Source organism: Gouania willdenowi, chromosome 4 (genome assembly GCF_900634775.1).
Source record: "Gouania willdenowi chromosome 4, fGouWil2.1, whole genome shotgun sequence".
Classification (NCBI taxonomy): Eukaryota; Metazoa; Chordata; class Actinopteri; order Blenniiformes; family Gobiesocidae; genus Gouania; species Gouania willdenowi.
In genome coordinates, this window is record NC_041047.1 from 23,076,753 (window position 1) to 23,091,869 (window position 15,117).

The window sequence follows — 15,117 nt, forward strand, 5'->3', positions numbered from 1 at the left end:
TAAGATGGGGCTGGAATGTAGTTTATCTACAGGATTCAAGGACCATTCCAGATTGGAGGAAGTGTTGGTCAGAAGACAAATTTGATGGCGTTCTCTTTTAAGTCTGGTTTAACATTCTTCTAAAAAATAATGTGCATTTGAAATTACTGCCAAACTGAATGATATAGGCTTAATAAAACACTGTGGAGAAATGTGTTATTGAATCAAACAAGATGGTTTTACCTCAAATTTGACTAGGTAGCAGCAATCAGGGCAGTGGTGTCAAACTCATTTTAGTTCAGCAGCCAAATACGTTTAATCTCAAGTGGGATGCAGATTTTAGGTAGGGGAAAAAAAAAAATCTATTTTAACATCATTGTGCTAGTTGTCTGTATCAGTTCAATTCACTTAAAAAAATTTTAAATTTGCTACCAATTTTTGTGTAGTTAAGAGTACATTAGTGGAATTGTGCGAGAAATTGCAAGATTTGTGGCAAAAATTAGTAATTTCCACAATTTGCAATTAAAATGACTGCATTCATGTGGTATAAACAAAAGAAAAATAAAAGCCCCTAAAAATATTGTGGCGTTTCATTAAACAGGTGAATTTGAGATGTCTACAACTGGATTATTTACCCAATAATTCATGTTTTCTTTCTCCTGGTGGCCGTATTGTATGCTCTAAAGGGCCGGATTTCGCCTACGAGCCTTGAGTTCGACACATGCTTTAGAGCATCAAATTTGGCCTGCTCGAGAAAGTAAAAATAATTTTAAAAAACATGAAACATTTTGTAAATGACCAACTAATTGCGTTGCAGATAACTCAGCCCCTCTAAATGCAAAAAAAAAAAAACTCAATTAAAACCCACAATATTTGCAGAGCTCAGTTTTCCACTTCTTATATCACCTGATGGCAGTCATTCTTTTTTGTCTCAAATTGTTGAAAGAACTATCATTTTTTCCAAAATCTGGCAAATTTTCCTTAAATTATTCCACAATATTTCCCAGAATTCCCAAACTCAGGAAAATTGAATTGAAGTTCCTGCAGGGACTGATATACTTTATCATTTATATATAATTCATACATGGAAGTGCAAACCAGGGAACATTAATGTTGAACTTTTCCAACCTAAAATCTGTGGCCCACTTATGGTCAAACCGGTCCGTATTTGGCCCCTTCACTAAAATGTGTTTGAAACCCCCTTGATTAGGGGGATGTAAGGAGATGTGATGGACAAGTCAGGGTTGTATAAACTACAGACTCATGTGCTCCACCACAACATGCTTCATGTGCATGTGGCATCATCACACATCAGCTGTTAGATATCATCTGTCTGTGATTCATATTGGCCTAATGTGCAGGAGACTTCTGCCAGTCTTCTGGCTACTTCAGAATCCAGCTCTAACAAGAACTTGTGATCAATGAGAAATAAACAGGTTTTTATGATTCATAAAAGCATGATATTTTTTTTTTTTTCTTTTGCACCAAACATTCGACCCAAACCTTTGAACTGCTTATGCACGTTTAGCAGGTCAGAAAAATACCATGAAGTTAATGTACATGGATCTCCAAATGATGCACAGGCTAATGTTTGTCAAAGGGGAAACAACATCTTGAGTAAATGGCAAGTAAATAAAGGGTTCTCTGCATAAGTGCTTTAATAGTGATCATCTTGTCATACAGTCTCACTTTCACCTTTTTCATGTCAATTCCATATACAGTAAAATAGATCGTACTTTGGTCTTTTTTCCATCATTGGCTGAAAAAGCTTTGAACAAACTGTGACACATCGAAGCAGCCTCGTCGTCATCGTCAACACATCCTCTGTGGGACTGAAACCAGCCACTAAAAGTAATAAAAACATCTCTTTTTTCTTCTCATGCATTATATAAAATATTAGTTCCTTCTGTAGCTTTATATTTACATGATATACACATGATATTCTGTACAGTATGAGTTCAACTAAGAGAACATTCTGAAAATATCTTCTGACCCATACATAATTATCTCTATATAAAAAGAACAACATTAGGAGAAAACATGGAAAACAAACAATTGTCCTGAATCTCAGGAAAACATCATCCAAGTGAACCGACTCCTCACAGTGCAGATTGGGGAGCTCTGCATTAAATAATTACACACACACACACATATATATATCAGGTGACACAGTAAGCATTAGGGGTTGATTGCAGAGTCTGATCCACTGTGAGCCCCAGCCTGGGATCTCTGCTGCAGAAGTTGTGCAAACAGCAAAATACAGTATTTTCCAGTGGGTGAAAGAGAAGCCACAGGATGCTTCCACACTCACTCAGTCTAAGGCCTTGGTCTGTGTGCTGCACTTACAGCAGACTGTGGTTAGCTGAGGCTACTAACGCTCAGAATGACCTTCAGACAGTCGCTGCTACTGCACTTATGGTTTCTGTTGCTGTAACTGTTTTTGCTGCTGCTGCTGTTGTTGTTGTTGTTGTTGTTGCTGTTGTTGCTGTTGTTGTTGTTGTTGCTGTTGTTGTTGTTGTTGTTGATGATGATGATGCTGTTGTAACTGTTGCTTTTGCTGGGCTGCATTAGCAAAGGTCCTTTGCTGCTGGAGGGGGAACGCAGCCTGCAGAATGAGTTGTGTAGACTGGTTTCCATGAAGAAGACGAGATGCCTTTAAATAGAAATGTGAATCAGCAGACAGAAAAACATTACTACGTGTATTATTTATTAAATCTCATTCTCTATGAAGCTATTTTTCTCTACTGCATTTGACTGCGAGGGAGATTCATTATTTATATACAGTATATCATATTATTGTTGATTAAGTTTTTACTGCTGATTTTAATTTTCTATTGATGTTTATTTCCTTATTTATTTATTTTTTCTATTGATGTTTAAACTGTTTTAAAATGTGTTCTGTTGCACTTTTTAAAGAGTAACTAAACCCCTAAACCTCTCAACATTTCAGTCAAAGTATTTCAATTTGAAACACTGAGTTAGGCTTGGGCCGTAATACGGTAATATCATTTACCGCGGTGTCATAAAATAGCAACGGTAAAATTTAATGCCTAGACATGATTCTATGTCCAGCAACAGCTCTGTAAGTGGGTGGTGGCTACAAAAAGCTGTCAGTGACTGCACTGATTGGAGCAGAGAGGGAACAAAGACAGGCTTGAAGCACAAGCATCCACTATTGAATCAATCCTTTTTCTGTGCAAGAACATGGATTATCCTTATATTTGATACGTGGATCATGTTAATTGATCCACTGCTGTCTGTGGCGCCGCATGGAGCACTGCGCACCTGTGTTTTTGCCCGTGCGCTGATCTGATGTTGACATCAACAGTTTATTAATAAAAGCAGGCTTACCACTAAAACAAACGAAAATATGTCATTTGTATAATGAAAAAATAGGTTTTAATTGTCGGTTTAGGGTCGGGCACGGATATAAATACCTAATGTCTGTTGGACCTGTAGATTTTGCTTTGTCGAGTTCTGGTCAAAGCTTGAATAAGGTTCATATCACATAAATGGTCTGTGTTTAAAAGCAAAATGGCGGAACAAAACGCCAAAAACAAAATATTTGTCCTCATCCTGCTCTGCACCTGCTCATTCATTCTCCGGTTCCGCTGCACAAAAACTTTTGGACAAGCGCGACAATGCACATACAGGTCACACTGGAGACATAAACCAGTCACACTGGAGTCTGATACAGGTCACATTTTAAATAGTAATGTCAACAGAAAGACAAAAAATCAAATCTGTGTTTGGTATTCAGTTACTGAACGGTCAAAAGTTGGCAACACTGTCTGAGCCTTACGTCATAATTTTTAATTAGTCATGGTAATACCATATACCACGGTAAAATAGGGAAGAGGTATCAGAATTTAGATACCCCCCAAGCCTAGTCAGAGTGACTGCTCTCTATGGGTTGAAACCCGGCTATTACAATTGATTTTTGCTATTGGCTGAGAACAAGATCATGTGACATTTTGGGACCATCTTGCGTCACAAAAAAGCACTGTTAGCCCCGCCCCTTTTTTTTAAACTAGCACCTGTGGGTTCTACAATCTGTGGTGAGTAGGTTGGATTGAGAGTGAATAGAGAGGTATATTGAGTAATGAGTAGCTAGTTAACATAGCATAGATTGTTCATTAGAGAACTTATAGTATAGACTGGGCGTGTCTTAACTGCTCCTGAAGCCCTGCCTATAATCAAGGCTTTTTTTAAATTTCGCTCCATGTGGCAGGTCAGCAGAAAGCAGGGGTTTAGTTACTCTTTAAATGATGTAAAGCACATTGAATTGTCTTTCCACAAAACAAGGAACCAATGTGTGTTGTTACTTTTTACTGTTGCTGCAACAATTATTCAACTTATTGGATGACCAAAATCCCTCGAGATAAACATAGAGTTCCACTACTTTACTATTAACTTAGCAAACCATATTTGTTCAAGATGCTTGTTTGTGATGCACATCACACACTCCTTATTAAATCCAGGGTTTCCATTGGATTGTTTTCTCTGTATTTCATTGAATAATGAGTAATTTCAGTCATTAGAATATTAAAAACAAACAGTTAATCAATGAAATAGACAGATATTAACTGAGAACGAGTGGCACATGTCAGCGCCTGCGTGTGTTGCCACACGGATTTCTCCTCCCATTGTTAAGCATGACTGACTCACACAGACACGCCAACATGGCCGCTGGCTGACACAATACCCAACAACACAAGTTACCAGTAACCAGTGATAAAGTACATCACATGCAAACGGACCGTTTTGCACAATGAAATGCATCCATTAAAGTAAAGGAAAAAAAATTATTATTAGTCAAAATAATAACTCAAACAAGCACTAGTCGTGAAAATAATTACATTTTCTAATTGGAATCATCGTATCACAATCTGTGTTTTATCATAATCAACTTGGATCCTCATTTTATTATCCTGTAATTCCAAAGTAATGCATCATGCATTTTTCTTTTCATACTAATGCAAATGGACTTATAATAGTATTATTAAGGAATAAAATATTAATAAAAATATAACAAGCAACGTTACAAATAGGGTTTGAAATGTAAGTCTGAAGCTCCTCAGGTCTTCCACTCAAATGACAAGTAGGTCAATGGGTTTGTGAATAATGTGTCATGACAGTGTTCATGTGAGAAAGTGCATGTATTAGAAAACATGCATGGGCATGAGCATCTGAACATGAGTGTGGCAGATGGTGTGTGTGTGTGTGTGTGTGTGTGTGTGTGTGTGTGTGTGTGTGTGTGTGTGTGTGTGTGTGTGTGTGTGTGTGTGTGTGTGTGTGTGTGTGTGTGTGTGTGTGTGCGTGTGTGTGTGTGTGTGTGTGTACTGAATAAAGTCTGTGGTTACTGCGCATCAAGAATACACATTGTTCAATGGTCTTTGGTTCTTGTTTGTTCATCAATGGTGTTATAATAACAACTAATGTCAAACAAACACTGAGGTTAATAACACGTTAACATGCCAGAGATGAGCCAAAGTACTGAAATCTGTAAAATAAAATGCCATGTGCTGTGTTGAAAGTTGATAAATCCTGTGCATAAGAAAGGTGATGTAGAATGTATAATTATAATAAAAATAATACAAAAACAACAATAACAATATTAATAAAACACATCCACACACATTTGTTCCAAAACAGACGAGTGCACTCTTTGTAGAACATTTACTAAACACAGTCCAAAAACTAGATTATTAGTATTTTTTGTTAAATTATAAACAAGTTTATAAAGCTGCTGAATTTCCCCATTGTGGGATTAATAAAGTACAATCTAATATAATACTAAACACTGTAATAACTGCATTATAATCCAAATATCATCACAGCTATTCTGTGGTGTCTTTAATAACATAATTCTAAACATCCATGCCTTGTGACACTTCTCCCTATGCGTGTGTGTGTTGGTCTCATGCTTGTGCTATAGCTGATAAACCTGTTCTAACTCTGCACACACAGTGTGTTTTACCTGCAGGAACTGCGGCTGCTGCTGGCTGAGCGAGGCCTGTCCCGACTGCATGGCTGACACCTGTAACTGCGGCTGCGGCTCCTGCTGGGAGTGTTGCGCCTGCGGCTGCTGTGGGGGTTGCTGGGAAATGCTTATGGTCTGTGTCTGGTTCTGTTGAGGAGCAAAGGCTGTCACTACTTGACCCATTAACATAGTTGTAGGGACCATGACTGCCCCACACGTCATCTGTCCTGTTACGAGTTTGGTGAGCAGTTGAGGACCTCCAGGAAACCTGCAAGAGAGGGGAAATGTTTACCTTTGTAGCAACATAAAAAAAAGAACATCAAGGCCCTCGTTTATCAACCTTATGTGAAAACGGATGGAAATTTAAGGGCACATTTGGTCGTAAGACAGAACCTATCTAATTTATGAAACATTCACAATTTACCAATTCCAACGGGTGTTGATGCAGCGACTGAATTCATCATTAATATGTTACGCGCTCCTGTTTTGGATGCTCCGCCCACTGAGGTCAAACAAGAAAAGAAGCTTTTTCAAGATGAAAATTGGTATCCTGACATCAGACGTGGAGCACAACAAAGAGCGTGTGAAAACTGGACATAGGAGCTCATTTGAACGCTGTGTGGAAGAGAATCAGCAACCGAACAGGTGAAGTGTGCCCCCCTGTGTGCGCGCTGTGAAAAACTGCACAGAGAGATGCGCGAATATGACGTTTATATCAGCCTCAGTCTGGACACTTGAAGCAATAAATATCACATTATAAGGAATGAACAATCAAAACCCTTAAAAAAAGAACCTTAAAAATGATTAAATGTTGTCCCTTTTGTGTTTATTATGCCTTCAGCCAATTTCACCAATGATTCATCATATTACCAATTGAATACTACAGCGCATTTGTGAAAGTTTAAGGAACTATTTACATTTAAATGCATGAATGAAAAGGAAAGAAGGAAAATTAAAAAAGTGGTATCAGTAATGACGTGGGCTTTTTTGAAATTCATTGTATTTTGTTTAATTCGTTTTAATAATCCATGGAATATGTGTCTGCTTGTGCTTCAATGGCAGCTGAGGTTTGTTTAATAATTTTGCAGTATTGTACCATGAATCCACACACTGTATACATGAGATGTGATTGCAACGTATGCTCACGTCAGAATTAATAAATACAGAAGCTTGCGTGAATATGGACGTACACCCGTCAAACACACAGATCTGAACGTATGAACTGTTGATAAATGAGGGCCCAAGTGTTCTTGTCCAATCAGGTCAGTTGTATTCAATAACACATTCCTCTCAGGTATGATCAGATGTGAATAAAGATGCAAACCTGATTTGTCCACGGTCCTGTGTAAATGTAGCCACAGCAGGAGTGTTGGGTCCAGTATTCTGAGCCAGGCTTGTTGCTATCTGAACCATGTTACCAGGGCTATGCTGTGGGATCATCATTGTGTTGTACAGCGATGCAGGTAAAGAGTTTTTTGGGGGCTGCAGAGTGAGAGACGACTGCTGAATCAAATGCACAGAAGCATTTTTAATCACATTTGTTCAAATGTTGCATGAAAAACAGATCCAAGTGTGGATTGTAATGTTGTGTGTCTGACCTGTGTGAGTGCCGTGTTCTGTTCCCGCAGCACTGCTTGCTGCTGCGCTTGGGGCTGCACAGTGTGTTGCTGCTGCATGCTGCTCTGTAGAGGCCCTGCAGACACCAGCTGGCCTTGCATGCTGAGCGTCCGTCCCTGTTGCACAAGGTTTCCTTGGGCCATCTGAGCCGAGCCAAGGTTCAGCCCGCCAGCTCCGTTCTGCAGAAACATCTGCGACACAAAGCAAAACGTGCCAATAAAATGAATGACTGCACTTTTTAATCATATAAACATCAGAATGATGGCACGGTTATAAACAAATCCTTTTCAAAAGAGTCAAAAAACATTTGACAACAAGAAATATTTCTCCAAAACGCTTTCTAATATGAGACGATTTGATGGAACAAATGTGTTTACTTTGTGTCTGAGCAGAAATATTAGCTACACTCAGACCTCCGTGGGTACCAGCATGGCTCTAGAACAGGGTTGCAGTCAATTACATTTTTAAGTTACAATAAAGTTTTCAACTACTCATATTCAATTACAGTTCAGTTACAGTGACTAGCGTTTTTTCCAGTTAATATTAAATTAAAAAAGATTTTTGTCCTCAGAAAGTCAATTACAATTATGTTATCATTACAAAACTTCCATACATATAATCGCAATTAGTGAGCCTGAAAAAAATAAGATAAGATAAGATAATCCTTTATTGATCTCACAATGGAGAAATTCACTTGTTACATTTGGCATAAGATCACTCAGGGTGTGCAGAATATACAAGAAATGTGCAGACAGTTAAATAGTAAAAGAGGTATCTTATGTATGGTAGGTAAAAGCAAACATCTTGAGGGGATGTAGTTATAACAATTGGGAAATAAGAATAAATACAAATGGAATAAAACAGGCTATACAAACTAGAGTATCAAGATGCAAAGTTTAATAAAAGTAAACCTTCCTCTTGTGTTAGCTTTCTGTTAGCATCTCTTATGATAACGGGTCCTAAATCAGCTGTTAAATACACTAAAAACAAATATCTATCATCTAACTTCTTTCCTATCTATTGGTTACCATGTTAGGCTCCCAAAATAGGTTTAAATATTTTTGATGTGGGTGTCTGAGCCTTTTTTGTGTCAATATACCTATCAATTTCATTTTTATTTTAAATGGTGAAATGTGGGAAAGCTTGATATGAAGCATATTTTATTAATTGTTAACTAACTACATATGTGGTGGCAATTTTTCCAATAGAGTATGATCCTGTTCACCTCATTTACATCGATTTTTGCATGGTTAAACCTGTCACAAAAATGTAGCAATGGATGAGGCGGAGGAACAATTGTGCTTGCATCCGAGTCTGTGGCTTTATGGTATGGTAGAGAGCTGGCATGAAAAATCCTGTGGTATCTTATCTAATACTGGACCAATATTTGCAGTGAGTAATAAACCAAAATAAACATATATGTTCATCAGAAGTGGGGAAAGCCCATAAAGAACAAACAAATACACAGAAGGGTCACATGTACAAGCTCAAAGACCTGCTAAATCACTATTAGCATCAAATTAAAATCAACATTGGCCGTCACACTGTGACATCATTTTCATTGCAAATTCTTTCTAAATGTTTAGGATGGAAAACAAGGCTATCTCTGAGCACACCTGCAGATTCTGCCCCTGCACCCTATTCAGCTCCTCCTGGATCTGCCGCAGTTCGTCCTGTTGTCGTTGAATATTGGCTTCGATCATCCTGGTTCTCTGCTCCAGCTGCCCTTTTAGGTGCTGCATGGCGTCTACCGGTAACTGGCCAGAGAACTGCACCATCGCCTAACAAAGACAAAGACATTGGAAGATGGCACAAAATATCATACCACTGAGGTAGTACAGAGACAATAGACTCACTGATGCTTTCTGAGGTACTGATGGAGAAACAGGCACAAAAGAGATAAAAATGTGAAAATAAAACATAAAAACACACTACATATTGAAGAATGTAAATAACAAAACCAAAGGCAGTGCCAAATTTCTTTAAGCAGAAATCACAACCCTGTGCTTCCACTAGCTGCAAAGTCTCCCACTTTGCTTCACCAGACACGGGTCAAACCTGTTCTCAGTATTTTCATTTCACAGAGCATGCCCTTTAATCAAAGCAGCTGAATGATTAAAGGAGCCACTCATTTAACCGGTGCTACCGTCACACATCTTGTCCAATCACTGCTTAGCAATGCAGAATGGAGACAAACTACAGTAACACTTTACTTGAAGTTTTATACATGAATAAGGTGTCATGAAGGCTGTCATTAAGTGTCGTTCACTAAATTATGACACCTTTCGAAAAATTACAACACCGTTGGAGCAATGTTCTAGTGGGCTAGGAAGGGTTTGGGTAAGGAATTAGGGTAAAGAACAAAACTTAATGACACCCGTCATGACACCTTATTCATGCTAATGACAGGTGTCGTGTCATAATAATGAGGCTGAACCAAATAGTCCAGTGTAGGGCATAAACTGAAGATTAGAGGTTTCCTATCCCTGCTTTAAGTAATGAGCTGCACCATTGTATTTTATTAATAAGGCTGTTTACATTATGTCATAAGTAACGTTTAACAAGCCAACATCTCTTACCTGGCTGTTGGTTTGAACTTGCTGCTGCTGCTGTTGCTGCTGCTGTTGCTGCTGCTGTTGCTGCTGTTGCTGCTGCTGTTGCTGTTGCTGTTGTTGTTGTTGTTGCTGTTGTTGTTGTTGTTGTTGTTGTTGTTGTTGTTGTTGTTGTTGTTGCTGTTGTTGCTGTTGTTGCTGTTGTTGTTGTTGTTGTTGTTGTTGTTGCTGTGAAACCATAGACTGTGCCATGCTCTGCCCTGTATTTTGGGAGCTCATGGATTGCTGATGGAGACCGCAAACAAAAAAAGGAAAAATCTTTTAATGATCTTTTATGATAAAAACCGTTGTGAGCCAGACATTTTACAGCAGAATTCTTGTCCTCTCCTCTCACTGACCTGACTGCTGATGGACGACCTCCGCTGTGACGTCATCTCCACGGCAGAGACCGACTGACGGCCTGGTGTACTCCTGTCACCCTGAAGCTTCATCTGTGATGCTGAAAGTGGAGAAATTGAGCTTGAATGAAGACCTTTGAATAAGATTTAGTGTGGTGGTGTAAGACTAGTTTACTTACAGGACAGGTCCGACACGACTGTGCGTGAGGATTTACGAGAGCTGCGTGATGAGGCCGAGGGTGTATGGCTATAGTCAAAGCGGTCCAAGGCCTCCTTTAGGCTGCAGGTGTTAAGTTGAGACTCAGAACCTAAATCCTGGGACATCTGCAGGAAAGCGTAGCAGTAAATGTCTTTGCTCTCCTCTTAACATTTTGTTGATAACTCCAGTGAAGTCAGAGAAATAAGTCACCTTATCTGCTGTGATCTCAGGTGGTGATTGCTCTAAACCCAGTTCTCTGCGCTGATCTGCTCTCACCTCAGAGTAACTACAGGACAAATATTAAAAACACACCACCAAATGGAATAATTGGAACAGTGTAGCATTTTGTGTAACAATTTGGTCAAAACAAAGCGGCATCTTTGAAAAACTTCTCAGATAGACCAAATATTAGCGGCGTTACAGTCTTCTAAAGTAATCTGTTCCTGAGATGCGTTCAAAGTCCCTGGGAAACCTGGACAACTTCATTAATTAGTGAAATATAACAGTGCAGCCTGTTGTCATGTACTGAGAGCGCATCGTACTGAGATTGTATATGCGTATATACCAAAAAATTAATTTTTGTTTATTTTTGTTTTCAAAGTGAACGGACGGTTTTATTTGTTTATTGGATTATATTATGTTAGGGTTATAATCTCAGTACTGAGGTAAATTCAATACGTGACACTGGACAAGACATGAAAAGAGGATAAAACCGGACATATGGCCACCCTAGTTTCCACGCACGCACAAGCACGCACACACACCATGTACCTGACAACAGTGTGTGTGCAGACGATGAACTCTGGTCTGGAGTTCCACTGGTGGTAAGTTATGTAGTAATGTGTCTGGAGCCAAATCCACTGCTGCCCTTTGGTGAGGAATCTGTAGTAGCAGGACTTTCCTTTGCCATATTGCATTACTACCAAGAACAAACGATTGACATCAACAGAGAACATTTTCAGGTAATGTGAAGGCAGCAGAGAACTACACCTGTACTCACACTGTTCGTGGCACTTTGCCAGCGTCTCTAGGTCGTCTACGTGATAGTAGTCGTAGCCAGATGTGCCCAGGACCTCAAAGGGGAGATAACCTATGATCGGTGGAGCTCTAGAAAAAAACATTTCATTATAGGTGCAGTCTGCAAATCCTATAAAAGTGACTTTTTGTCACAGGCCCCGCCCCTTCCCCGGGCTGGAGCGCCATCTTTTTTACAGTGTATGGTCTGGTTGAGTAGAAGATGGAATTAGTGACTTTTCTGCATGAAAGGTAATTGCTGCTGTTTGATTTACATGATGTTTGATTTGTAATTGTTACACTAGAACTCTGTGGTGCATGTGTTGTTTGTGTGTGCGCAGCAGCATCCGTTTGAGCTGCTGTAAGTGACACTGTGTTGTTGCTGCTGTTGTTGCTGCTGCTAGGTTGGTGTACTGTGTGCACATTGAGAAAGAGAAGCAATGCAGTAATATGCTTTTAACAGTGCATATTATATTACTGCGATGTTGCTGTAGGACTAAAGATAGCTTGTTAGCTCCTCTGATGGAGGGACTTTGGAGGCAGGGCAAGAGAGCAGCGGGGAGGGAGGGGGAGAGAGGGATCTGAAAGTCCTTAAACTGACTAATTATCAGGCAAAAGAGATCAGAGTCCAAAATAGTGAAATAAATAATTGTGGAACAAGCTTCAGGGAAAAAGATTTTAGCAAACAAAACCTGTCCGGCCTTACATTTCTGCAATTATTTAACAACTGAGCAAAAAAGATTTATTAGAAAACTGGATGACTGACGGAGCTGCATGATTAGCATCAAATCCAGATGTAAGGTTAAAGAACAACACACTTTCTGAGAGTTTGAAATGCTGAGTCAGGATGATAAATCTGGGAAAGGTTCAATGAGAAACATATTGTCCTGAACTGTTAATTCCTATGTTGAATGGGCACTTCAGTTTGCAGGACTTTTACTGTCGGTTTGTTCATGCACCCCAACGTTGCTTTTGACAGTAACTAGTACACTATCGCAATATTTTTTTAAAAAATAACACAGTTACCGTTACAATATGGTGCGTTTGTGTAGCTTTGACTTTGCTAGCTGCAGTGTACTTCCTGTTTACAGTGGCGCTACATGTTTTTGTGGGACGCCGTGCCAACCTCCGTAATACAGAAGAACAAGAATTGCCAGCGTGTCTCTGTTTACATAACGTGCGCTAATCATGGCGAGTCAACGCGAGAGCAGGACGTGCTTCTCTGAGTGGAAATACGCACATTATTTTACCAATCTGCCTCCAAAAGACACATGCATCGGTGAAGCTCTAAGCTAACGCTGCGTTGGTGGACGTGAGGGAAGCCTCTGCACCAAAACAACAGCGGATGGATTTTAATGGACTGTGAGTGTGTTATCCAGGGATAGGTCAGCAAAGCTATTGTTGTGAATAAGCAGCCTGTCACTACTGTGGAGTCACTGCTTTCAGCAGCTCGTTAGACTGATATGTTTTGCATTGTGTAGCTGAGAAAAATGCTGTGAATTTGTTTTTCCATATTTATTTTTATAAGCATTTTCAACAGCAGAATGTGCACTTGGAAATGTTAATTCAGATTGCTTTCATTTATTTATTTTAGAAGGTTTTTTGTGTTTATGTTGTACATTGTTGCTAGTTTTTGTACTTAAGCTGAAAGGGAACATTCTAAGGCTAAACACAACAGTTTTTATAATGCTGAAGCGTCTTTAATTTTTGATCTTTGGTTGTGAATAATATTCAGGTTGTTTTGTGTTTTATTTATTTCAATTCTTTGTAACATTTTCAGTTTCTGCTGGTCTCAGGTAAATAAACTGGTATTGGAAAAATACTGAGTGTTTCAGTCGGATTGGTGTTTGTAAAGATTAATACTGAGCAGAGTTTAGTACAGTGAATGTAAATGATTAGAAACCGTAGGGTTGGATACAAAACAATTTCATTTATCAGAGGCTTTTTGTCCAAAGCAATGTTAATACAGGAGCAATAGGGGTAGGAGGGATTCAAACCACTGACCCTCTTATAACAAGCCAGGTTCCTTAACCACTATTCCTCCACTGTAGAGTTGATCAACATTGGATTATTTTCTGATACAGCACTGATATGAAGCTGTACAGACACAAATGACCCAAAAAATAATACAATTCTTTAATTCTCAGTAACTCAAAAGTTACTTTTCCCAGTAACGCATTACTTTTTGGTGTAAGTAATCAAAATAGTAACTGAGTTACTTGTGAATGAAGTAACTAGTAATGGTAACTAGCTACTTTTTTTCAGTAACTAGCACAACAATGCTCATAAGCTATGCTTTCATAATTTACTGTAAAAATTTAGTTTTCATCTAGTTTGCCAACTATTAACTAACTAAGGTTTTTTACCCCAACTTACCCATAGGAGATTAAAAAAAAACAACTGTGACTAAATAATAATGATTAAAGAAGTAACAGACTTGTGCATGACACATTTGGTTAAAACGAGAGGTGAAAGTAATGGATTACAAGTACTCACGTTACTGTAATTGAGTTGCTTTTATAGGTACTTGTACTTATTTGAGTATATTTCTAAATCAATAATTTTACTTGTACTTAAGTACATTTTAAAATAAGTAATTCATTAAATTTCTACACCCAATCATTACTGATTGTTTTAAAATGATCAACGGATATTGTAATACTACAAAAAATCAAAATGACCAGACAACAATTAAATGCATCACATCATATCCGACCAACCAGATTAAACGTAATGCACAGCACCAAAATTGCATTGAATGGAGGTTATTTTCCCAGTTTGAGAGTTCATTAATGTAGCTATACTTAGAGCCTGCGAATTTCTTTTAATTTTGAATTGAATTTATTGGTGCTATTTTATTTTTTGAAATAATTGTTCATTTTGACAAACCTTTTATTTCATACAGATGCCTTTGTGGAAAATAATTTAATATCCAATTGTGCAAGATCTGGTCTCTTCCTTTGTAAGTTTATACATGAGATGTTTACTGTAACGCAAGGAAACTGTGGCAAGATATTACTAAAAATAAATGTGGGGGGTGAAAGTAACTTTTACTCTGAGTACTATTTAATTGAGCCCCTTTTTACTTGTACTTGAGTATTTTATGTACGACTTACTTGTACTTGTACTTGAGTACAATTTCAATCAAGTAACAGTATTTTTTTACCAAATACATTCTTACCACATAACATAATGACATTTTTCAATGCATCTTTTAAAAGTGGTTTTTATTGAATCAGAAAAGGAGTATTACTTTACTTTTGTGAATTTTACTTCATCTTCCCTGAAATAACTTGGGCTGTGATTGGACAGCTTTGATGACATCATCCTGCATCACTAGCACAACATGAACCTGTGAGATTGCAGGTCAGACTG

At 38.4% G+C, this 15,117-nt stretch overlaps 1 protein-coding gene across 5 annotated transcripts in view; it reads right to left on the bottom strand.

Moving 5' to 3' along the window:
- Positions 1-1,396: 1,396 nt before the first annotated feature.
- clocka (clock circadian regulator a) overlaps positions 1,397-15,117 on the bottom strand; it is a 41,384-nt gene continuing 27,663 nt past the window's right edge. For 3 of the 5 annotated variants that reach the window (XM_028444128.1, XM_028444126.1, XM_028444127.1), the window contains 12 exons: positions 11,729-11,835; positions 11,500-11,647; positions 10,939-11,014; positions 10,709-10,853; positions 10,530-10,630; positions 10,324-10,416; positions 10,159-10,194; positions 9,196-9,360; positions 7,561-7,770; positions 7,287-7,465; positions 5,960-6,230; positions 1,397-2,632 (listed from right to left, as the gene is read on the bottom strand). In XM_028444128.1, the coding sequence (XP_028299929.1) occupies positions 2,393-2,632; positions 5,960-6,230; positions 7,287-7,465; positions 7,561-7,770; positions 9,196-9,360; positions 10,159-10,194; positions 10,324-10,416; positions 10,530-10,630; positions 10,709-10,853; positions 10,939-11,014; positions 11,500-11,647; positions 11,729-11,835 (1,771 nt within the window). In that variant the 3' untranslated portion in view covers positions 1,397-2,392. The remainder of the gene's footprint in view (positions 2,633-5,959; positions 6,231-7,286; positions 7,466-7,560; positions 7,771-9,195; positions 9,361-10,158; positions 10,195-10,323; positions 10,417-10,529; positions 10,631-10,708; positions 10,854-10,938; positions 11,015-11,499; positions 11,648-11,728; positions 11,836-15,117) is intronic. The other 2 variants (XM_028444131.1, XM_028444130.1) reach the window with 2 other exon arrangements.